Raw genomic sequence first — 26,242 nt, forward strand, 5'->3', positions numbered from 1 at the left:
AATGATCCGACTGCCGACCTGAACAGGCTGGCTTTCAACTTCTGTCAGATATATCAAATTTATACACATGTGCTGCATGACGCTACAAGTCAGGTGCACAGCGACACAGACAGAAACAGACCAACCATATTCAACGCTGGTCACAGCCACACACAACCACGCTAGCATGTTGTCAGTGTTAAAAGGAGTAACAGACTGAAGAGAAGGGAAAAAGAATGCAGGAGAAAGGGAGGAGTGGACATGAAAGGGCAAGAAAACCTGAGAAAAGACGAGAAGAAAAGTTGAAATGAGGAAAAGGTGGTGAGGGAGAGAAGAAAAAAGGAAAAGAGGACAAGGTCTGGCAGTAACCTGGAGCACATTTGGAGAAAATTTAAGTTATTTAACAGTCAATGTTTAATTATGAAAATATAATTTAATTTTCCACTGAGGAAAAACTACAAAAATGTTTGTGTATATGGAAAATTATAGTTCTTAGAAAGAAAGAAAATCAGAATCAGCTGAGAAAATTGAAATCAGTGCATGTCTAATGTTCACTCATTTACTATTCACTACATAACAGACAGTCTCTGGTCTTTGAAAGTTTGGGAGCTTCATCAGAAAGTTGCGTTTTGAGGGTGCTATGTATTAACACTCAAACTAAAATGTCAGACACTAAATATAATGCACCACTGTATGTTGTAAATATGGAGTGATTTTGAACATGTGTAATATTTTAAAGCTTCAGGTCATCTACTTAACAGACCATGAGGTGAGATTCTTTTGTCAATTGCTGCTTCCAACATCAAGAATGAACTCTGCGCCTCAAACCGATTCTTCACTTTAACTCTTTTTATTGTGAATTTGACACAGGTACAACTCACGACTTCGAAAAACCCACAACAGGAACAGAACACCTCTTTCACACCGCGCACGGACACCAAGGACACTTTCACTTGATGACTACAAACACAAAATAAGGCCACTCCACTTTAAAATGTATTGTCCGTTTCAGAGAAGTCAGCGGCTTTCTTCGATTCTGAGGTCCCGCAGTGGCCGCAGAGGAGCTTCAGGGACTAAAGACAGGACAAACACAACGGCTCTACAGATCTAAAATGCCACACGGTCGTGTGTTGAATTTTTTACGAAAATGATTCTCGCTAGTGTAGGTGTGAAGATGCTGATGTGTGTTTTTGACGTCCTTAAACCATTTTCAGTAATTTTCTACATTACAATTAATGTAATAACACTGCTATGACAAAGAATTACAGTGGTATAATATGACAAATCATATATGCATCTTAATCAGTGACAGCTTCCATACAGTCCTCACAAATAATGTTTGACCATTACTGTAGATTTAACACCATCTGATTGACTGTTGCAGTGGGATAATTGTGAGGACTTACAGCTAGATGGTGCTGTGAGGCTACATTTGCAATAAAAACTCCCCTCCTCCTCCTCCCCTCTCCGAACAAACTCAGTTAGCCGTCTCCTCTTCATCTCCTCATTTTATTCAGCTCCTCTCTGTCACCGTCTCTTTTCTTCACCTCTCTACCCTCCGATGCTCTTCATCACTCCTCCCACCTCTCCTTCCTCCTCCATATGCTTCTCTATCGCTTCATCTCTCCCTTCTCTCTGCTTCTCCTTCCTCCCCTCCCTCCTAACGCCCATCACCGTCTCCACATCTTTGCTCAGTGCTCTACTGTGTGGCCACAACCTGGGTTTCACCTCCAGAGGTCATCAGCTGCATCAGGCTTCCTGACGCTGGCCGGTCCATTCCTGTGGCCCAGCTGAAGAACATTCTGGAGGAAAATAAAGACAAGGAAGCAATGTTTATACACATTACTATTTCTACTCACTAGTTTTAGATTTTTCATCCCTCTCAACTGTATATCTATTCAAGACCATCAACATGAATTTCTACATTGCTGTCCGGTTTCATTTTGGTGAATTTTTGTTGGCTTTGTATTACTTCATTTTTGTCTCTGACTGTTCTTTCTCCACATGCATGGTGTCATTTTTCTCAATGCAAACTCAGCCATCAGTCTAAGTCCTGTTTTTGTTCATTTAAAAAAAAGTTCAAAGTTGCAAGGAACCCAAAATACAAGAAAAAATGATACAGGTGTCCCATAAAAATGTTAATCTTTAGTGGTAAACCTTTATTATAGGAGGTGAAAAATTGTAAAGAAACAAAAACACTTGAAAACAAAACAAAAGAAAAAGAAACCAAAACTAAGCTTTGAAACAATAAGTCAGTATCAACATAAAACAACAATAACTAGCACAACAACTAGAAAAGTGATATCTGTATAAAAACAATTGAGGTGAAAAAAGGAGGAGGGAAATTATTACAAGCAGATTTTAAAAAAGTGGGTTTTAAGAGCAGTTTTGGACGAGGGGATTTGTTTTTGTTTTGTAATTGTACATACATAATTCAAACAATCATTGTCAAAGACAGTTCATGAACATTTTTAGGATATGGCTGCTACTTTTATTTTATTAAAGAAGGAAATCAGAAGCACTTTAAGTTTACTTTAAAGAAAAAAAAAATACAAACCTACTCATTTGTATTGTTTCATTAAGGACATTTTTTCAAGTCATAACACACCAGTCTTTTTAAAAATCTGAACCAAAAATTTTATCAGAACATGCAAAATGCAAAGTATGCATTTACTTGCAGCATGTTTGTCAGATTAATTATGTAGGATGTATTAAGGACTGCATTTATGTAAGTTAGTTTCTATGGTAACCAGCTGACATTTTATAAACTAAACCTAATCAATCAGTTGTGAAAATAATTGGCAGATTAATTGATAATTAAATGATGATTGACAGCCCTATGACATATTTGTTGGTTACTTGCCGTCTCTGCAGGCTGCTGTAGGTAGTGAGTGTGTGTCCTGTGTACATACTGTATGTATGCATCACGTCTTTTAACAGCAGATACTGTCTGCATCTGAGACAAACTTCCTCTGTGACAATAAAGTCTATCTTATCTTATGACACATTTGCAGACTTGTTGTTTGGACGTTGATTAATGAACTTGACATCTTGTGTTTCAAAAGTAATGATGATGTTCACTAGAAATAAAATCCCGAGCAAACAATCGTGTGCATGTTTTATGAATGAAGTTTGAAAGCCAGAGAGCTGAGAACAGAAGAGGGTAGGTAAAGGGACAGCGAAGCACTTTGTGGCACCTCCCTTCGTTTCCCTCCGCCCAGATTATTTCTATTTCTGTCCTTGGACCCTCATCTGTTTCCTCAGGGATTATCAAACTGAATCAAATCCCATCTAATCTCCCCTGGCCTACACGGAGGGGAAACACAAACTGAATGTAGTAACTTTCAAAACACACCATTTCCAGTGTAAACCAATTGCTTTGATTCATTAAAAAATTAATGAAATGATTTTTATGAAGATTTTTCTGCATAATTTTAAATAAAACATTCATAAATAATGAATAGAAATAATAAATTAAGTGCATTTATATCAAGTTATAGCCCCTCACTGTCAGTGTAGCTCCTTAGCATGTCAAACAACTATCATCAAGCAACCTGTTTATAATGTTGAGCACGCTTAAAGGTAAAATACATCATCACCCTCAGCCCAGTAGGAGTATGGGGTGGTGCCTGCATCTGCAGAAACCCCGCCCCCCACCTGTACCCTCTAATTTTCTAATTATTTTGCTGTGCTCAGGACGTTTTACCAACCCAAAACATCTGTGTCTGATGTCCTGGGAACGAGACTCAACAATCAGCTATCTGTCTGGTGCATTTACAAACAGCAACCGACAAATCCTACTTATTCTACCTTTAAATCTTTGATGTACATGAGTAAGAAAAAAGTATTGACTCAATAATACACTAAAAAGACAGAAAACTGAATGAAGTACAGTGATGAGCAAGCATGAAAAACAAACACACTCCCCTGTGCCATCAATCATTCTGCACTGCTGGACCAGTGTAGATCTATTTTGCCATCTTGTGGTCAAACGTCACATCTCCATTATATTCTCTCTTTCCTCTTTTTATTAATAAACCATTTTACTTCAGGGAAGTTTGATCCCTGTAATTTAATCCAATATGTCATGTAATTGTATGGATTGTGTGACTTCATGGTTTAAAATAGCTACTGTTGTTCTAACTTGTTGTAATGTGTTCGGTGCTCACTTGGACTGTCAGTGTATTCTCATATTCTTGGACCCATTTGGTTTAAAAGGGACAGTTCACCCAAAATCAAAAATAGATATTTTCCCCTGGCCTATACTGCTGTTTATTTGTCTAGATAGATTTGGTGTGAGTTGCAGAGTTTTAGACATATCAGCTGTAGAGGTGTCTGCCTTCTTTTCAATATAATTGGACTAAATGACATTGGCTTGTGTTGCTCAAAGCACCAAAAAACAAAATACATGTGAAAACTTTAAAACCAGTGTCTGCCTGTGTCAACAGAATCAACTGGAACCATTTTCATTTCTACTGGAAAGAAAGTAGCTCCTACATGAAACTGCTCACAACAAGGTCTGTGGATTATTTTGAGAAACTGGGTTGTAATTTTTGGAAAGAGACACTGGTTTTGAATTTCAAATGTATTTTCTTGCACTTTGAGCACCACAACCCGAGTGCCATTTAGTCCCATTATCTAGGAGAGAAGGCAGACATCTCCACAGCTTATATCTCCAAAACTCTGGCCTGTAGTGCTGTAGTTTTTTTTTTTTTTGGCTGTGAGCTGTATTTTTGATTTTGGGGGATTTGCACCATCTCTCTAATATGCCAGGTACTTTCATTAAATTTAATGTCATTTGATAGCTGACATGTTTCTGTGATCCAAAGGATCAAAAGGTGAATGTGAGTGAACGTGCCAGTCTCTCAGAATCAAAGAGCTGTCTTTAATCTGCCCACAGTGGCTTTAATGACAGCATGTAAATCAGACACATGAGGACATGTGTCAGTGTCAGGAGGGGGCCAGTTATGATGAGACAGAGACATGTAGAAAATGGAGTCACACACCACCTGAATAATGCCTGAGCCTGTGTAGCGCTAACAGAGGATGAAAGACACGTACTATTATGTCCTCAGACTCAGCTGAGCGTGACTTAATTGTTCTTAGCTCACTGTTTCTGAGCAGAGACGAGAGAGTATTCAGCATCTGCATACTCCCCTCACCATACTTACAAATGCTGGAACATTTGAAATATTGCTTGGACCTAATGTGTATGTTTATGTTGCGACATTTAAGTCAATGAGCTACCTAACTAATTAGAAACCACTGGTAATTTATGGCATTTTCACATCAGTTTGATGGCATTTTGGAAAAATAAATCCCTCGCCTCTGTCCGTGTTGTTGTTTGCCTTTTTGTTTTTTAATGACCGTTGCTGTTCTGTGACGTGATTTTGTCTTTTATATGCTACAGAACAGGAAACTGCTGTAAACCAGTTTTAACCGAGTCAGGCAAGCTTAATTGTAACTGATGTTATTATATTACTTTCAATCTTTTCCTGTATGATAATAAATGAAAAATGAAATTAAAGTACAGTAAATGGCTACATGTGGCAGCTTAGGAGTGAGTGGTTGTAACAAAAATGAAAACACTGAACTTTGCAGATTGATAAAATAATTGCATTGGAAGGTGGAACTGAATTAATAGAAATATTATCAAAATCACAATTTGGCCAAGTGCAATATCTTACTCTTACTATTACTGATTGATCATTATCGATAAAGGAATAATGTGTGACAAAACTGCATTATAATGAAGCACAGCAGCAGAGCTCTGCCTGCTTGCCCAGGGAAAGTAAAATAACATGCTCGGCTAGTAAATCTAGGAACTCACCGACTCAGCAAGGAGTAAAAAAGAATTAAACTATTTTAAAAGCAGAGTAATGGTTAAAGTAAATGTCAGAAAATGCTCAGCCTCTCAGAAATGGAGCTTTCCTGCTTTTCTTCATTTATTATCATATTAAATTGATTATCTTTGTATTTTAGACAAAACGAGACATTTAAAGACATCACTGAGGATGGACATTTTTCCATTATTATCTGACAATTTATAGATGTTGCAGCCCGGGATTAAATAAGGCAATTAACTTGTACTTTGTGTTGTTGATAACCGCTAATAAATAAAACAGGAGCAAGAAAATATTGGCTTCAGGCGAGTAGATTTCTGACTAATGAAAAAGAAAAAGTCCTGCGCAGTGCTGCAGAGATACCCTGGCCTACAAATCGTGCTCTCCAGATTTAAGACAACATGCTACATGACTTACTATTTTTGTTTTTCAGTGACAATGAAAATTGTGATGCAAATATATATATAAATAAATAAATTTAAACCACACTATGCAGCTCTAATGTGAAGCTTTTCATGGCAACTCTTAATACAAAGAAAACAAAAATATGATTGTGCAACAGAAGAAATGCTTCAAGTCAACTGTTTGGTCTGGTACGATGAAAACAAATATGATTGTTCCAATCTAGATAAAATCATTTCTGCAGAGGTCTCTACAGCCAGGGAATAAGAAAGAAAAATCAAACAATGTATCATCATTCGCCTCAGTACTCACTCTGCAATGTACTCCAGCGGTGTCCAGGAACTGAAGTCTGCATCAGGCATGAACTTCCTGTTCATCGGCGTATCCAAGGTAACCCTGTCAAATTAAACCAGATGACAATCAGGGCGAACAGCAGCAGCGGCGGAGGCTGAGAAGTGGAGAGAGAAAGAAAGGAGAGAGCCCGCAGACTGCAGCACCTCCACACAAACAGATCACAAAAGAGAGAGCACAGCACTACAAGTCATTTGCATCATGTTTCTGTTTTATTATCATATTCATGACTTCAAATATCACTGTGTTGAATTAAACGGCACACATTTAATGTCACCGTCAGTGCAACCATGCTAATATGAACATGCAGTGTCGCTGTGTAATAGCATATAAACAACAAAACATCCTGACCTGAGGTGAACTCAAGTATTTTCAGAGGAAGCGCCATTGTGTAGAACCTACATTTAAAGCCTGTGGAAATCCATAAAAGCATTCAAACTATGTAATTTAGAGTCTTATGTGCATGACAGTAAGCATGTAGAAAGTGAACTTAAGTTCACCATCACCATGATGGTCAGAGATTAAGGAAACATGTCAAGTTGAAATACTGGCTTCTCTGACAACATCGTTACAGCTGTGGTGTCTTCCTTTAAAATTTCTATTCCCGTCCATAACTTGATGCAGATGTTTCATGTTAAGAGTTCAAATTAATGCTGAATGTTTGCTGGACAAGTTAGTGTCTGTTTATGAGTGTTAAGAAATCATTAACAATGTTTTAAAATTAGTAGATATTTATTATAGTTCAATTGAGTGATTTGTTAATGGAGTCTGGCAGGTAGTACAGAGTCTATAGTGTGTATTTTCAGATCAGCTGGGTTTTGTTTTCAGGATAAAAGGCTTAACTTTACATTAACTGATCAACTTACAGTGTAAGACTTGTCCTTACTCGTTATTGTGAGATAACAATGTTGCGTTCTTCTTGCGCTCCTGCAGTGTCCCTAAAGCCTGCCTGAGCTTCCTTGAGCCTGGGGTGGATGGGCAGGGAGAAACAACTCACTTTAAATACCGTCTGCTATACTCATTTTTGGGTGTCAATTGTTGCATACTGCTCCTTTAATTCCATGAACTAACCATGAAATAATTTACATCAGTTGTCCCACAAAGAGATGCAACAGAAATCCAACATAATCTGCCACTTGAAGCCAATTCAACAACTGGGAACTAAAACCATTAGCCTATATTGTCCCAGACTCTGTTGACAAGATCTTTAATTTTATCTCGCAATGTCAATCAAAATGTGATCTACCACACGTATACAATCCTGACAAATAGCCTAAACAGCAAAACGGGCCTTTTTTTTTTAACTAGGTTTTCTAACAGTTGTAAAAGTTTATTTATATTCATATTTTTGTAGATGTTTAATGACTCTCAAGTTTGATATCATATATGCTCATATATATATATTTCAAAGCAAATTTCCAGAGGCTTTGAAGGAGCAATATATAACAATTCAAAAATAAGAACAACAGTCCAAATAGAAAGCCATAGACCGAATATTACATAGCTTGAAATCCTATTTAATAGATGAGGTATTGTAAGAGTGAGTTGTCCCCTCTCGCCCCCTCCTCCCCAGATTTGAGGAAGCTCAGGCAGGCTGCAGTAACACTGTAGGAGTGCAAGACTTTAAACTTTGACAACAACAAGTGACGACGGTCCTCTATTGTGAGTTGACTGGATGTATATGACTGTCAAATGTCTGTCAATGTAAAGCAAAGCCTGTAATCCTGAAAACAAAAGTAAGTAAACTTGATTTACAAAGCGCCTTTTAAAACCACAATTACAAAGTGCTGCACAGTGCAAATGTGCAGTAAAAACATAATTAAAAGCAGCAAAATAACAATAATTAAATTACCCAGAGGGCAAACACACATTACAGGATATTTATTTTAAAAACAACAAGACCACAGCAACAATTAGAAATGGCAGAAAAAATGATAAGCTACTGAATAAAGTATTACAAAATAAAAGTTTTTAGCAGCTTCTCTTTTAGCTGTTCTCACTATAGTGAGGAGACACAAGAATTCAGAAATATTAAACAAGGTCAGCCCATGTAGTGCCTTATATGTGATTAAAAGGCCTTTAATATCAATTCTACTCTCTATGGATAACCAATGTAGGTTGGCCAGCGCTGGTGTAATAAGAGACTTGTGTTGTGTAGTTGTAGTCTAGTGGCCGCCTTTTGGACCAACTGAAGCCAAGACACAAAAGAGCAAATGAGGGTGGTGAACAGGAAATTACAATAGGCAAGATGGAAGGAAACAAAGACGCGGATTTTTTTTTTTGCAGATGTTGAAGGTTGATACAGATTTACAGTTTTCTGAGTTGGAAGAAACGTGATTGCAAATTAAAAATACACACTCTAGTAGAGGTTTAGTGATGGCCGGCCTTCTGCCTGTCAGACTCCATGAACATCTATTCCTTCTACAAGATTATCAGTTATTTTTTACGACTCATAAACAGACACTTACTCATTCCACAAACATTCAGCATTAATTTGACCTCTGATTTACGTAAATTGGACAAACAATAAGGCAAGTTATGGACCAGAACATACAATCAAAGGAGCTGTAGCATCACTGTCAGAGAAGAGTGTACTTAAACTTAGCCTGTTTCCTTAATCTTTGATGATATATTACGGTCATTTTATTACAGTAAATCTATTACATTTTCTCCTTCAAGTACAAGAACATATATTATTGCTATTTCTATTTCTCTGACCATTTCAACGCCTCTGCAGCAGAACACTATACCATGAATTTCCACAAATGCTGTATAGTGTTGGTATATGATGGTGCAGCAGGACATGGGGGTTGGGAGATGCAGGCTGGAACAGAAATGCAAGTCATGAGGCTAATGCTGAACAGATGTGACAGCATGCTGGAGAGGCAGACTCAGTGCAGCCTCATGTTTGTGAAAAACACAACCAAAGAGAGAGCAGCAGCTAGATACACCCCCGAGAAGCCTTTTCTCGCTTCTCACGATGACAGTGCAAAAACACCGGTTTGAAATTCAATAAGCGAACACATGAGGCGATCATGCCAAGGCCACCGTGTGCGTCATTCATCTATAGATCACAGCCAGAGATCCACCAGGTGAAACCGGCAGCCTTATCCATCTTTTTTATTCCTGCAGCTTATCGTCACCTCGCACTTATCCATCAAACATCACAAAGGAGTGCGAGGCAGGGCTAATTTTACAGCACAATAGCTTTCATCTTCACTCCTTTTACTGGCGCACTTAAAGCTGCACTGTCAGAGATGTTTGTGTTGAATATACACCACTTCTTTCAACCTAAAGCACAAAACGAGGCTGTAACAGGACAGTCAATCCCATCCACACTGACTGAAACCTGCATATTTGTCCTGTTTGGTAATAAAAACCTGTTGCCAACAATAACTAATAAAATGCAGGAGGGAAAAAAATGCAATAACATTCAACAAGCAGTGAGTGAGAGCTTCATCCAGGGGAAAACATCTCCCTTTGTCATAAAGCATCACAGACCATCCAGACTGGTAAACATGAATGTTCTGTGTGCAGCTTCGGGCTTCATGCTGCGGTATCTCAGGATATTGAAGTCCAAGGAAGTCCAAGTTCTTTTGTTGCTTTTGGTCACAGCATACATGGTTGCCTGGTGAACCATTAAACTTTTCCTCTGTTCAGTTATTCCTCGTTTTAGTCTCAGCCTAAGGCCTAAAAATAAAAATGTACTGATGATAAATATTAAGGCTGCAACAGACAATTATCTTCATTATCTATTATGCGTTTCTCAACTTTAACAGCTTATTACAATCATCAAATGAACAACTAACTGATTATCAAAAAGGAGTTTTTAATTCATTCTCATTAATTGATTATGGTCAGCTAAAATAATCATACATTCCCATTTTCCTTGGGCTGACTCGAACACTACGAAACTTCTAACACTGCCTGTAACTGATGCTAAATCTATATTTTGAATGTTGTGGATGTTTTTTATTTTAAAGGGAGGAAGGACCACAAAAAAAACATAAGCACAAGACTGATAAAGAATGAGAAATGAAACTCAATTACAGCATTTAATTTGTCTCAAAACATGCTCAGGATCCAGGCTTGTATCCTTGTGAGGGAGCATTTCTGCATCCTATGTTTAAGTATGGTCCCGCTGGCACGGGGTCAACACTTGCTCGCTCATCAAGCTGACCACCGCAAATCTGAGGAAAGCTTGATATGACTGATATATCATATTGTGAACGCTTTTGGCGGGAACTTCTCACTGAGGCTTTGAGGCCCCCCCCAAAAAATGGTATTCGCGAGCAGCCTACATCTTCCTTCCGTTTTCCACAGAAGCAGGTGGACTTCAAATTTAAAGCATACGTTAAGTACATTAAAAAAGTGTTATTTTTCTAAACATTTTAGTGGTCGGTCTTACCAACAGAGATCAAAATTATTTAGGTTTGGCTTGTATCACAGTGCTTATTCCGCTGTGAAGAATTCTTAATTATTCTCCCAAGATTTTAAGAAAACCTGGCAGGTGAGTATGTTGCAGGTGTGCCTGTTCAACCAAAAAGCACCTCAGCTCTTTGTGTTCCCAGCGGTGCCAACGTCAGAGGAAGTTTTGGGTACACTATGTTAGGGCTAAACGATTTTAGGAAAAGATCTAATTGCAATTTTTCTGGCAGATATTGCGATTTCAATTCGATTCGCGATTTTTTCTTCAAATCAAGCTTCAGTGCAATATTCACAATGTATAATAACATTTACAATCATTATTAATTATTCAAACTAGGTATTTGTGAGGGCTTAAAGAAAAATAACATTAAGAGAAAAACTACTGACTATACTGAAGACAATTCACACACATCATTACATTAAATCCGTATAAATAAATAAATTAATAAACACACACACACACACACACACACACACACACACACACACACACACACACACACACACACACATGTCTGGTCCATTCATTAAGTTCCATATGACGTTTGCTGCACTGTCGGTTGTGATTCACGTCAGAGGAGTGTAACTACGAAGCGAGATAAATGTGTTAGCGAGCTATGTTGAGTCTAAATCCAGGGTTTTCAGTGTCACGAAAGTGGCTCTCTTTTAACCTGCTAGATCACCATGGTAACTTATTCTAAACTCATGACCTGGTCGGTAGCAGGTTATGTTAAGAGTTTCAGATTAAATCGTCTGTAAAACGCGCCGTTCTTTAACTTATAATTGTCCTAAAAAGGTTGTTTATAAGCGATATAGCTTTTAAACTGAGGGAAGACATTAAAAATGAAAAGCTGCTTAGCTGTATGTTCGTAATATCACCGAACGAATCCATATAATGTAAAAATGAAACAGCGGCACAAACGGTATACATCGCGCTGTCATGATGGTAACCTCCGTTTGGTGATGCAGAGTCATTTTTCCCGTTTGCTCCAGATCATATTAACATTGACATCGTATATAATCCACAAAGTAAAATAATGATGAAACAACTACAGACACTTTGAATACTTTTTACTGTTATCTGTTTTGTCTCGGTGATTTTGCAGCTCAGATCACTGATTAGAAAATTCATCATCATTTATCACGGACAATCAAATCAAATAAGTTACACTCATTTTACATTCGTTTAGCCAAAAACTTCTGTGATCTCCACGTCTCTGTCATCACAGGACAGTGTCAGACAGACTTTATCATGTTTAAATCTGCTGTATGGAGTTTTATTGTTTAATATGCAGTTTTCATGTTAGAATAAACGTCAGCATTAAGACAGCATTTAGTCCATCAGTAATTTTCTAACAGCAAACTTCTTCTCCTGCTTTATTTGCAGCAACAATGTTGCTTTTTGCCGTAATGTATTTAGTATACTTTCCACAGCTCATAATTATAACAACTTGATCTTAAGTGGCTCGCGATCGCTTCATTTCATGCGGAAGAAGAGTCAAATGACGCAACAAACGCCCCTTTTATGTGAGCGCGCACAGAGTCTGAAGACGAAAGCCTGGATTAACAAAGTAAGTTGATAACCACCGTTGTGATACCCGTCATCTCTGATTGCAGTTTTAGGCTTTGTCGATCCAGATCATACAAAGAAAGCCTGGCTGTGTTGAGCTTGCTTTGTAGTACAGCCCTCAGGAGCACTGCAAAAAACCGCAGCTTTGGCGATCACGTCATCGCGTTGTCTGAAATCGCAAATTTCGATCAGAAAACGATAAATCGCTCAGCCCTACACTATGTGCAATAGAAATCCGTGGATCTGCTCTGACGTCACCTAAAACTGCATGTGCACATTAATCATCCACCCGCACTAATCATTGTCTTTAATTTAGAGACTTGCTCCTGCACTGTAAGGCTGCCCAATTCTTTCAGTTGAGCAGTTTTTTTCTTTGTCAGTCACTGTGAATTACAGTTACAAGATAAAACAGGTAGATGCTAACAAAAATGCGCAGAGAGAACATTACAATGAGGAATTACAAATAAGGGGAATCATGAATATAGTTTTACATTATCTGTTGCACTTTCGTTTTTTAAAAAATCTTGGTGAAAACATGCTCTTGTGCTTAACTAATTACAGAAGGTGAAACAAGTGGTTGGTAAAAAAGTTTCAGCACTTGCTTTTAAGCTGCACCATGTACACAGAACAATGCAACAGTATGACAGAGATGCGCAGTTTGTAAAGTTTATAGCCTAATGTGCAAACAGCGCAGACATTAGCATAGTCCCACTAGTTTCCACCACTGTTGCTTTTCAGGTTTCATCCACGATTCAACAGCTTTCCCCCTCATGATCTCTAATGTGACCACCTCTGACAATTTGTCATTAAACTTGCATCTACCATCAGCTCATACGTATATTATTAGCTAGCTAGCAACCATTACTGTCCATGATAAAAAGATGACATGCAGCCAGACACCTGTACCTACGTCTGTAGGAAGCTAACGTAACATAAATTTATTGTTAAACTTTGATTAATGGAGAAGTCTCTCATTGTCTAACACTAAGTTATCACACAAATACTCTCTACTCGACAGTTGGCTGCATGACAATTTTCCCCATAAGCCTTAAATGATCCATCTGCAAATTTAATACCTATAGTTTAAAGTCACTGAAATTTTTGAATTCAGTTGATAAGTTGATTGAGTCCTTTATTTTATTTTAATAACTTTTATGACTTTTTAAGGAGACTTGTATTAATTCAAACATCTGCTACCTGTGCTTGCTGTACATCCCACATTACCCAAACAATCACGTCATGGTGATGGTTTAAAAAAGGACTAAATGTGCATCATGACCAAGTGTGCACACAACATTTCACGGCAGTACTCACGGCAGTATAGCCACGGCAGCAGCTCCTGACGGCATCCCGCTGTTTTTTGCTGCGAGACTCTGACACAGCTGGTGGACAGCAGCTTTGGCCATGCCGTAGCCGACCATGCCTGTGGATCACAGACAGAATATTTCTTTTAGTGTCCCGGAGAAAAAAAAAATCAGTTTGCAAAAGCAGCGCAGCCCACATCAAATGCAACACACACTGTGCCCAGGAGTGGATGACATTGATTTAGTAGAGAGAGGTCAAGCGGAAAAACATCTATCTAGAATCTATATAGAGGGAACGCTTTGAGAATTTTAAAACTGAAATAGTGGCCAGGTAAAATGCAACCCAGTTCTTCATTGTGGTACAGCTTTGTGTGGTATAAAGTCTTACATAGGCAGGATGCGAACACAGTTTATTTACTGACAACATATAAAAAATACCATCTGCTTGTTCTCTTCCTTCTCCATGTTTCCTACATGAACCCAGCCTGGGATAACTCTGAGGAATGTTTTTTAGCTTCAGCATCTGGAAACATTATGTGCCCCCCCACCATTTAAACAGTTTTTTTTTTTTTTTTCAAAAGGAATGCTAAGCATCTACCCACCCCATTAAACCAATCTTATGACAGGCTTTTACAAAGATCGGACCAATGGGAACAAGGGGTGGTGACATGACTTTTACCACAAGCTTTTGTTTTTCTGCAGGAGTAAAATCAAAGGAAGCACGAGTTAGAGATGCCGGTCGGGCAACAGTCCAAGGACAGTGAAATCAACACGGCTTTCATTTGCTGTGAAACCAGTGGGTGACCCGCCAACGTTAGACATCCTGTACCTGACGGCTCACATGTCCACTCCCTGCTACAGCTAGCATGTGTCCATCCACAATTAAATCTGCTAATTATCATATCTGTCCTTGAAACCCAGTCTGCCCTCAAAGAAGGCCTTTCCAGCATGTCCAGTCCAGCATATAAATGAGACTAATAAAGGTTATTAATTAAAAGGTGGGAAATTGAGATGACCTTGCTGTGTGTACACAACTGTTAGCTGGACTGAAAGGATTTTTAATAATTCCTTCCTTGTTCTCGCTATCTCTTTGTATATTTTGGAGTGTCCTCTTTATTTTATTAATAAAGGTACACACTGACCAAGTCTTGACTATAAAGATACAACTAGCTGAAATAATGCAGGCTACACTGTTTGTGAATGCTGCTTCTACATTCACAATTCACCAATAAAGTTTATTCTGATTTTGAAATACTTCAGAGACTCAGACATGGAATTTCATCATTTTAGGGGCAAGGCCATTTCACTCTCACCTATGGTCATGAACTTTGGGTCATGACCGAAAGAACAAGATCTCGGATACAAGCGGCTGAAATGAGTTTCCTACGCAGGGTGGCGGAGCACTCCCTTAGAGATAGCGTGAGGAGCTCTGTCACCCGGGAGGAGCTCGGAGTAGAGCCGCTGCTCCTCCACATTGAGAGGAGTCAGCTGAGGTGGCTCAGGCATCTATATCAGATGCCTCCTGAACGCCTCCCTGGGGAGGTGTTCTGGGCATGCCACACTGGGAGGAGGCCCCGGGGAAGACCCAGGACATGCTGGAGTGACTATGTCACTCGGCTGGCCTGGGAACGCCTTGGGATCCTCCCGGAAGAACTAGAGGAAGTGTCCAGGGAGAGGGAAGTCTGGGCATCCCTGCTTAGACTGCTGCCCCCGTGACCCAGCCCTGGATGAAAGCGGAAGAAAATGGATGGATGGCCATTTGGCTTTTTTTGTGGGGACAAAGGCCAAATTTCAGGGCACCATGGCCATAAAATTAAACACTGATTTTAAGTGGAAATTTTAAGTGCCATCTTTTACAACTAATACTTTTAGACAACATCTCACAATAAGAGAAACTTCCTCAAAATATATTTAAATATTCACTTAGTATCTAAAAAGAACGACTAGATACTAACTCATTATTTTGAGACGATAAGTCATTATTTTGATCCAAGTTTCTCAGTATAATCACTAACAGGAGCGTTTTTTTCCATCCATAAATAGCACATGGACAGCAGCACAATGAGAATACAGGAGGCGAGTGTGTATAACTTGGATCTAGCTGCTTGTCACTGTTAACAGAGACTACAGTCTGCAGTGTAAACCACAGAAGTATAGAGAGAAAGTTTCTATCACTTGGGTCCATATTCACACAACCCTTTTCTTGCACTTGTCCACATGAGCACACTTATTAAATTGGGTTGCACCATTAAAACTTAATGTATTAACCAGTAAAGAATTAATTGATGTGTAAATTCTGAAACATTTGTAGTCTCTGTAGCATCACAAGCGGTAACATAACTTTCAAAAATGACAACCATTCGCAAATGTAGGTATGATTTTTTTAGTTATATGTATAGATGGAAAAATGTGTCTCAGAGTTGTTTGCATTCATGCAGTGAGTGGACAATATCAATTACACTTACCTAATTGATTATTTGATCATTTAGTTGGTGTTGCTAGTATAGAATTTGTGCATAAAAGGTGTGTTGACCTCACTCCACTGCTTTTTTTCTCTTAACTCTTTAAAAACAGTCTATGCTGTAAACCAATCAGATATTATATCAACCATCTATGTTAGATGTGTCACTTGGCTCAGTTAGCCAACAAGTTAGCAGCTGTAAATGTTTAGTAACTAGTCTCTAGTAACTAGAGATTTTGTGGTGTAGGTGCAGGCAGTCTGACCCCTTTAGATTGACACTGTGATCCAAGTCTTCATGAGATCCTCTTACTTCTGTTGCCAAACCTCATATAACCTCATTGATTATTGGATCAACAATAGCCTCATATCAGACTGAATAGTTGTTAATTTGTTATATTTCCATATGAAATCAGTTAACTCAGGGCAGAGTCAAAGGTCTGGACCCAGGTGAGCTCTGAGCTACATGAATAAACCAATACGGTAATGGAGCCAAGGGTATGGCTATGCTGATTGGACAAATTACTTCATCCAGCTCTTCTTTGGATGATGAATTATAAACAATGAAATTGAGTTGTGAGCACTTGACAAGTGTTATTTAATGATTATGTTGTCTTTTGGCTTTTGTGTACAACAAACAAACAAAATTAAACAAGTTTTAATCACTCTTTTGAAATCTGTTTTTTTGTTTTTTGTTTTTTAAAGAAATATAGTATTTTAATGGTACAAATATAAAAATTTACAGGCTATTTCAAGTCTGGCTGTAGTCTTCAGAACAGTTCAAAATTGAGGGGAAAAAAATCGCAATTTAGACTGTATATCATGTGTAGGATTAAATAGACTGATTTTTTGATCAGCCACCTGTTTTCAGAGAAACTCTTGGTAAAAGTGAAACTCATACTTGGTAAATACTTCAGTTATAACCAGGATTAGTTTGAAGTTACAAAGAGCTGCAGCAATAAGATCCAGAAAAAGAGATGCTGTGTGATTAGAGAACTGCATTCAAGATTTTAGAAGCCTAAACAAGAGATTTCATGTGTGTTACAGATGTACTGTAGAGTCCCAGATGGTCACTCCTCTCCAGTCAGTGAACCCTGCACTACTGGCTAAAATTCATCTACTGCATCTAACAATAAGAACTGGACTGGGCTTCAGTACGGAGGTTGACACTGCATACAAACACTAAAAGCTATCTTCTGCATATTTTAGAGGATAATCACATTTGAGATTATGAAAAAAAAAATACAAGTCACATGAAGAACAGAGAGAAGACCCCAGCACCAACTCCCTCTGGGGTTCAACCCCCTGTTTTTAATCCTAAATCAAAAGGTCAGGATTATTAAAAAACCCTTCACGTGGTTTTACAACTCTTTCTTGGTCTGTTACCACTTAAGTTTGCTTTGGAATTTCAAGTAAAGGTAATTACCATTTGGACGGACAGTACTGAAAATTATGGTGATTGATTCGGTACACTAAACATCACCAGAACATCTAGTCGATCACAAAATTATCTTGCTGACACGAAACTTGGAAGGGAAACCTTCAGAGACCTCCCACATCTGTAAATGTGTATTCATTCATGAAACTTTGATTTGGAACAACCTTCAAAGTCAACACAATGTCTTCACATCATCTGTGCAGTGAACACAGGGATGCAGATTAGCATAACTAACTTTGTTTGATCAAAGCACATAGAAGAACAGATGAACATGAGTACCTCTCAACAGTTATATTTCTGAACATCTGATCTGATACTGACTCACATTTAATTAGAACACACAGGTACGGGTCTGAAGAAAATAAGATGGTGACTTTCACTGCTCTTTTGTGTTACAATACCTACCAGGGCTGCAATGAACAATTATTTTCATTGTTGATTATTTTCTTGTCTGTACTACTTGTCAAAAAAGTACTGATCAACAGTTCCCAAAGCCCAAAATGACTTTCTCAAATGTTTTTTCCTCCAGAAGCCAAAGATATTCAGTTTATGTTAAAGAAACCAGAAAATATTCACATTTAAAAAGCTGGAATGAGAGATTTTTCCCTTTTTTTCTTAAAACAATACTCAAACCGGTTAATCAGTTATCGAAATATCCCTATGTCTGTTTTGGACAGAGGGAGCTTCCATCAATACAAGCCCATTTAAAAGAGAACAACAGATACAAGGGTCTCCAAACTGTATCAGTGTAGTTTACACACTCTGTCCATGTAGACAGTGTGAATGAAGGCACAACTGCTGAGTCATTCTCTTGCTAAGCCAATGAGTTGTGGGCTTTGTGCCGACTGCTGAGACAGGGCTTTACATTGTGTTGCAGAGTTGAATCTCAGCCGATCACATGGTGAGGCTGGATATCACATTACACCAAACCAAAGCCTCTGTGGACGCTACAGAGGCTGACATGAGGCCAGCTGGCATCTGATTAACAATGGTTTACTATCAGTAGACCCTGCACACTGTCCAAAATGTTTAAATAAGGTTTCTCCTGCAAGCCTCAGTTGACCTCAGCTGTCTTTACATATTTTGTACAGTTTGTGATAAATATCAGGCATATGCATGATTAGCTGAGTAAATGTTGCTAAAAAATAAATGCCAAAAATACTAGTAGGTTATACCAGTCAGTTTTCATTTATTTATTGCTGTGCTTATTGCCTTTTGTACTCACCAATCCAAGTTACGTTTTAACTGTTTACCTCATTCTGTATCGAGTAGGTTAAAATGAGTGAGCAGGTCAGGGTCAGCTACTCAAGGACACTGAGAAAATGTGTGTGTGTGTGTGTGTGTGTGTGTGTGTGTGTGTGTGTGTGTGTGTGTGTGTGTGTGTGTGTGTGTGTGTGTCATGCAGAAAGCAAGGGCAAGATGACATGGAGGAATAGAGTTGCAACATCGATTAGTCCAGCGATTTTCAAACTGGAGTCCAGAGAGCAACAGGGGTGCTTGAGTGAGTTGTAGGAAGTCCACAGCAAAAAAAAAAGAAATACTAGATTTTAACTTTTAGTTAGAACAACAAGGAAGGAAACCAGCTGTTTGGGGAAACCTCACATTTGTCTCACAGACAAGAAAGTGGTATTGATCGTCTCATTTAACTTTCCACCACCACGGGAATACACATGTATCCCAAAATGTTGAACTACTCCTTCCTAAGTTGTGCTTGAAAGACAGGACTTCCAGCAGAGTTTGAGTCAGAGTTGACTGTTTTGATTGATTGTAATTTCATAATGATCCTTGTTTGATCATTGACTATGAAGACTTTATTATCTTCAATTCTAAATATTTTTTTTTGAATAGTCAAAGGGGACTCTTTAAGACAAAATCCTCTCAAATTGGAAGTCCCTGCTCTTATGTGTATTGTGTAGCAGGGCTAACCCTAACCCACTTGCCCAGGGCAAGTAAAATGTCACGTGGGGCTGGTGAATAAAAAAATTAACATATTAAACTCTTTAAAGACATTTTAAGACATCACATTGGACTGAGAAACTGGGGTGGACATTTCTCACTAATTTAAAAAACCTAGGGTTAAATATGAAAGTGAAGTTTAATCTTTGTTGTTATCTGGTAAGTGCTAATGAATGAAACAATTATACAAGTAAAACTTGTCTTTGGGCAAGTAGATTTCTGACCCACACTCACACTGAACCCTGGTGGAGGACCCTCGCATGAAAAAGTTAATCCAAGGGAAGTTTAGATAACTGATTAATCATTTCAGTAACTATTCATGCAAATATTTGTTGGTTCTGGCTTCTTAAATGTGAGGATTTGCTGCTCTGTTAAATGCTGATGAGCATTTTTCACATATTCTACATTTTATAGACCAAATGATTAGTTGGGAAAACAATCAGCAGTTTAATTGATAATGAAAATAATGGTAAGTTGCAGCCCAAGTGAGGAATGGATGGAGGATTTGTGTGTGTGTGTGTGTGTGTGTGTGTGTGTGTGTGTGTGTGTGTGTGTGTGTGTGTGTGTGTGTGAGAGAGACTGTGATGCTGACAGAGGTAGTGTCATGACACTGATTTTAAGAAGCAGAGTTAATCACAGACATTACGGAAAAAATAAATCACTGACTTTTGTTTATGAATCACTTGAACCAGTGAACCCCTCCACCTCCACAGAGCTCATTAGCTATTCTATCTCTCCTCTTGGTTTGTTTCTTGAATCCATTTTATTGACACCTTTTCCCTCACACTCTTGTGAGCCGTGTAAGATCCCCCCTGTCTCTGATCAGTGTGTCAATTCCGTCACTGAAGCCCTGCAGCGTTTTCCATTACCTGCATTATTTGAATTGGCAGGTTGGACAACAAAGACATCTGCTCACTAACGTCTCCATTATATCACCGTCTGCCTCAAACCCTGACGTGACACACGGTCAAACCAGGTCACCACGATGAGAACGGCAAACAGAAGTGTGTGCCTTACCTCCAGTGCCTGACAGGGCTGCTTTGGCCCCGGCCAAAGTCAACAGTCCGCCTTGTTTTAGGTGCAGAGCGGCGAGGTGGCTGGAGATAGTGGAGGTCCACACACTCTGTTTCCACATCAGGTCTGTGTTTTTGTATAAATCTAACAGAGACATAGGAAAAATTATAATAATTACTCATTTCTATTCGCTTGTATCTCATAAGTTATCCAAAATGCTGCTTATTCCGACATTGCATCACCGAATTTAGTGTAGGGCTTTAAAAGAATACTTCAACATTTTGGGAAGTACGCTTATTTGCTTTCTGGCAGAGAGTTACGTAAAGAGACTGATCCCACTCTGTCTGTCTGTTAAGTATGAGGCTTCAGCCAGCAGCAGGCTAGATTATCTTAGCACAAACACCTGAGACAAGTTGAAACATCTAGCTTGGCTCTGTCTGTTTAACAGTAAAAAAAATACACTTTTCAACACCTCAAAAGCTCACAAATTAACATGTGATATTGCATTTGCTTAATCAATGCAAAAAAATAGATCAGCAAAATGATAAAGTACCAGTGCACAGTCACATAAAACCACTTCTTCCAAGGGTCCCTTTAAATTTTCCTCAAAGGATGCCTTATTGAAAAATGAGTTGCATAAAATCACCATAAGGATTTCCTTAATTTGTTGTTACTAAGTACTTGTCCTTAGCTACTTTAGTAACCACTTATGAGTTGTTAGAAGGTCCATAGTAAACATTTTCTCAGGACATTTTAAGGGACCAATAACACTCCTTAAAAAGTAAAATAATAAGTGAAACATCATGGCAGAGAAAATCCCACCGGACACTACTGGCAACTTGTTAGAGAGAATAGATTTGACATTAGCACTAGCAAGTTTGTAGCTAGCTAGCTAAATGTTAAAATAACTCATAAGTCTCAACGTTTGCTATACTGCTGTACTGAAACTCATCAGTATTTGTTGACTCCTGTTTTCACACAATAATATTTTCATATTTCTTCAAGACTTCATCTATAAAATTTCTCACACAAGTCAGTTACTTCTTGCTACATTTTCTGCTTGTGCATCAGTGTGACCATGGTAACTGAAGTGTACATGTGCTGTATTATGACAATAACTGCTGTGAAACCCTTTCAGCCAGAATACACGGGACATGGACGCAGTGCAACATGTCAATGGCAGTATGCTCTATTTTTTTTCGCTCTACTCTCCCTGCAGCTGCACAACCTTCCAACAAGAAAAAAACAACAGATTTCTGTGTAAAAACAAGTACAGCTGGTTCAGATAAATACCTCATCGTAAAACAGGCAATGCAAAGCAGAAGAGCAACCTTGTGGGTGTTTTTACTTTGTAAATCAATTATGACCTTACCATTAGTAAAAAAAAAAAAAAAAAAAGTTTTATAATCAGTTAAAAACTCCTTGGAGTAGCTTTTAGTTTCAAACTTTATGCAACTGGACACAGAAAGTTTCCCTGGTTGTCTGACAGCTGTTTAGAGACAAGCAATAGCTTATAATCCTCTGAAAATGGACCAATTGCCATTTTAACTCTATATTTTTTTAATGGATTAAACAAACAAGACTCATCTTCTAGTGATCTTAAAGGGTCACAGAGGTTCTCGTATGTAGGTTTGCTACGTTTGGATTGGCCCAGCTAGCTGTATCCTATTGCATCTTTATGCTAAGCTAAGCTAAGCTAACCAGCTGTTTGGGGAAACCTCACATTTGTCTCACAGACAAGAAAGTGGTATTGATCGTCTCATTTAACTTTCCACCACCACGTGAATACACATGTATCCCAAAATGTTGAACTACTCCTTCCTAAGTTGTGCTTGAAAGACAGGACTTCCAGCAACCCCAAAATGTTAACAAGCTGCACAGTGGATATCAATTCTGCTCACTGTAAATCTGAGAACTGCTGCTTTCCTTTTACTGGCAGGTAGTTTTTCATGCTAGCTGTGAGATAAATACAATCATCTTATAAACAGAATAAGACTTTGTAATTCTCTGGATACCCTTAATGGATTATATTACTAAAATAAGGAAAAAGCTAGCAAGTGGGTTCAAATTATATTTTGCACACATACTGTTCCCAAAGTCAAGAACAAGCGTCCATCCTAAAATGACATAAATACATTTTTACTATGGTTTACTTGGGCTGAATTTCACCATGAACAGCTGCAGGAAATGATTGGCTGATGATTAATGTTACAGCAAACAAGAGCTGAACTCTGACCTTTGGAGCTACAGTTTCCTCCCGCCCATCCTCCTGCCACACACAAGATGGCATCCACCTTCTGTTCCCCTAGTAACGTGGCCACATCTGACGTCACCTGCACAAAATGAGAGATAATGTCTGACACCTTCTCATAAAGCCACAGGGCCAGCGGCGTTTAAATGTCAACAAATGTTAAGCTCACACACCAGCTGGAAGTATTGAATGAATACATGCTCTATGCTGCGTTCATGTCACCAAACAAAATCAGGATATTTGGAAAAACCATTTACAGCAACCTCCAAGTGATGAATAAGTTGACATACTGTAACAGTACTTGTCACATAAAATGAGAGGAATTTTTAAAATATGTAATTTTGGTAAGCAAAATACAACACTATACTAATAGTAAGTACTAATACTAACAATGTATAAATATTAAAATGAAGATTTGTGTGGGTATCTGTATATAGAGCATTGCACATTATGTATCAGCTGCTCATTTTGCATATAAATAAAAAACACTATGTAAGCATGTTAGGATGATGATCATGTGCAAGAGTAAAAGTTAAGATATGCTATATGGAATATAGTCAGAATAAGAATATATTAATCGCTTTAACTGCTGTATTTTTCATTTTAATCTGGTCTTGTGCCCCTGCTTTGTCCAGCATTAAGTGGATGAACAGCCAAGAAATTGGACTGATGAACTTGTCATAATGCTGCAAAGATATTACATAATTTTATTAAACAGAAAAATCTATCATTGTTGGATTTGGAATGTTCAAAATGTCCCAGTAGCTGTAACAAAACGTGGCTCTTCATTGTTCACCATCAAATAAGGCAGCCAAACCAGCTATGTCACAGGAAAACTTCAAATGTCAAATTCTCTCTGTCATGACAGACACTGGACTTCTGAGTCAGATGCTGATAATAATATTAGGGAGTAAAAAAAATTTAGATATTGATATGTCAGTTGTTGCAATGATGTCTCAAATATGCTTATCACATACTTGTAACAAAGATGTGTAACAGAGGCAGGATATTTTAGTTTAACAAGCAGTCACAGTTTCACTGGTCATTTTTAAATCTTTTTTAACTGGCTATGAAACAGTGATTTTATTAATGATGCTTCTGTATGAGCTACATATATTAAGGAGACCACCCACGAGAAGATTGCCTATTTTTATATCATATGGTTAATTCCTGCCACTCTGCTGATTCTGTGTGAAATCAGAAGAAACAACCCTGAATTTATGTTTTTTCTGGGCAGAGTTCCTGGTGTTTTCATAATTATAAATAAAAAAAATACAAACAGAAAAAAATACATACATACATGGATAAAATGCTGGCTATAAAACTAAAAAAAATATACAATCTGCATCATGTTTGGTCAAAGAAAAGTTTTCTTATAAGCACATATCAGACAACATAATGTAGACCAACAAAGCTGTGATTAGCCAATATCTGCCTGGTTTTATTATAACTGTTACATTCACAAAGACACTTATCAGCTGTGCTTAAAAGTAATTTGTGGCAATTGTTTTTTTATATTTGTTTGCATTTGCAGTGATTGTCTTTTAAATGCAATTTTAATGTTCCATTTAATTATTTTTTCTATGCTTCTGTAAAGCACTTTGACTTGCCTCGTGTCTGCAATTTGCCTCGCTTCCAAAAAGCACCCGAACTTTCTGAGAGACTTGAACGCAGCATTAGCATTCATGTTTTTTCTAGCAAAGCAATACTAAAAAAGCAATACAAGCAAAACTAACAAGAAGGTTACAACGCTGCTGGATTCGTACCACAAACTGGACACTCCAGCTGTAGGTAACGGCTTCCCAGGTCTGTCAGCTCTTTAGTTTGACATTAAAGAGACAGAAACCTCCAACATGTAGTTCATATTGTCATGTCTGCAGCTCCTCACCTGTCCTGCCTGGTCGGTGAAAGATTCACTCATCTTCACTATCACGTTCTCATTCGCCTCCTCGTTTGGAGCCATGTCGATACTCGCAACCCACTGTTAATTCAATAAAGTCAGAAATACAGACAGTTAGCTAGCTTGTCAGCTAGCAGAGCAGAGAGTTAGCAGCGTTATATTTAATGTTGTCTGTTACTGCTCACCCATCCTTTAGATTTGAAGTGCTGGACACACTTTGAGCCCAGAGCTCCTCTTCCTCCATACACGATAACCCGGTTAGCAGCAGCCATGTTTACTCTGTGATTAACAGCTAGCAATGAGTGAACTGTGGACACTGAGCTGCCGCTAAAATATACAGAGACAGACAGAGGAGGAGGAGGAGGCGTGGCGCTGGTTGTGCAACAAGTTGGCGGAACCAATGCTGCTTTCAAAGACTGTCAGAAACCTCAGAATTACAAGATGAACCATACAAGCAAGATCTAAGAACAATTTTCTCTCAAGAAAGTAGTTCCTACATTATGGATGGATAAGTAGGACTTAAGGCCAAAGGAAAGATATGATTTTTTTTTTTTACATTTGAGGGTGAACATTTCCTTTAAAACTATATGTACTACTCATTGTCATAGTGCATTTTACAAAGCTCTATGAGCAGTATTTAAAAAAAACTTCAAACAGCAGTAGAAACCCAGGCTCAGTGATTTGGCAACATGGACATTAAACCTGAGCTTGAACCCTCACAGACAGAGACATTAAAGCTTAAACCTGTACAGCTCAGCCAAAGCTTTAAACTGGAATAAGCTGCAGGCACGCAGGTAGGTAGGTTGTGACAACAGCAAGTGTCTGTAGAGTGTAGTTGTCGCATGTTAGGCCCAGTAGAGGGCAGCAAACATCACACAATGAAGAAGAAGAAGAATATTTTCTGGAGTTTTTCTAGAGCTGTATGAACACGTATATTGATATTGATATTACGAATTGTAATAATATACATGAATTATCTTGACTTTTTTTTTTCTTAATTCACTGTTTCTGTACCACACAACAGTTACATGTAGAATCTGTGTACTGTGCTGCACTATTGAAGGTAGCTTTAATGAAGAAGATTGAAATGTCGGAAAATTGTTTTCTGACAGACAAGCACAGTTTCAGTCTCCAAAGTAATACAGTCCTTTGCAGAGCCTCCAGCAGCCCGCACTGAAAAACCCAACACTCTCAAACTAGCCACAGCAGTGGCCTCATCTGCGTCGTCTAGACCAGTGTTTCTCAAACTTTTTACACCACGTCACCTCAGAAAATATTAAGCTCTCCAAGTATTAACATAATGACATTAAAATACATTAGCATAGGCCAACGCTATTCAGCTAGAACA

The 26,242-nt window shown here is 38.3% G+C and overlaps 1 protein-coding gene across 1 annotated transcript; it reads right to left on the reverse strand.

The window, feature by feature from the left end:
* Positions 1-810: 810 nt before the first annotated feature.
* Positions 811-25,245, reverse strand: qdpra (quinoid dihydropteridine reductase a). The gene is made up of 7 exons (XM_084719757.1): positions 25,080-25,245; positions 24,883-24,975; positions 22,980-23,076; positions 20,747-20,887; positions 13,888-13,996; positions 6,537-6,620; positions 811-1,781 (listed from the first exon to the last, which is right to left on the reverse strand). Exons 1-7 carry the CDS (start codon positions 25,164-25,166, stop codon positions 1,679-1,681), a joined length of 714 nt encoding a protein of 237 aa, XP_084575883.1. The 5' UTR covers positions 25,167-25,245; the 3' UTR covers positions 811-1,678.
* Between the last annotated feature and the right edge of the window lie 997 nt (positions 25,246-26,242).

The sequence above is a fragment of the Lutjanus erythropterus genome, chromosome 5 (genome assembly GCF_056507025.1).
Source record: "Lutjanus erythropterus isolate fLutEry1 chromosome 5, fLutEry1.hap2, whole genome shotgun sequence".
NCBI lineage: Eukaryota > Metazoa > Chordata > Actinopteri > Lutjaniformes > Lutjanidae > Lutjanus > Lutjanus erythropterus.

What these genes read in the sequence shown, in the direction of transcription:
- qdpra (XM_084719757.1), bottom strand. Translation starts at nt 25,166, where the DNA reads ATGGCTGCTGCTAACCGGGTTATCGTGTATGGAGGAAGAGGAGCTCTG. An exon ending in ACTTCAAATCTAAAGGATGG is followed by an intron (nt 24,976 to 25,079) that starts GTGAGCAGTAAC and finishes TTGAATTAACAG; the next exon opens with TGGGTTGCGAGTATCGACAT. An exon ending in AGCCCTGTCAGGCACTGGAG is followed by an intron (nt 13,997 to 20,746) that starts GTAAGGCACACA and finishes TGTGATCCACAG; the next exon opens with GCATGGTCGGCTACGGCATG.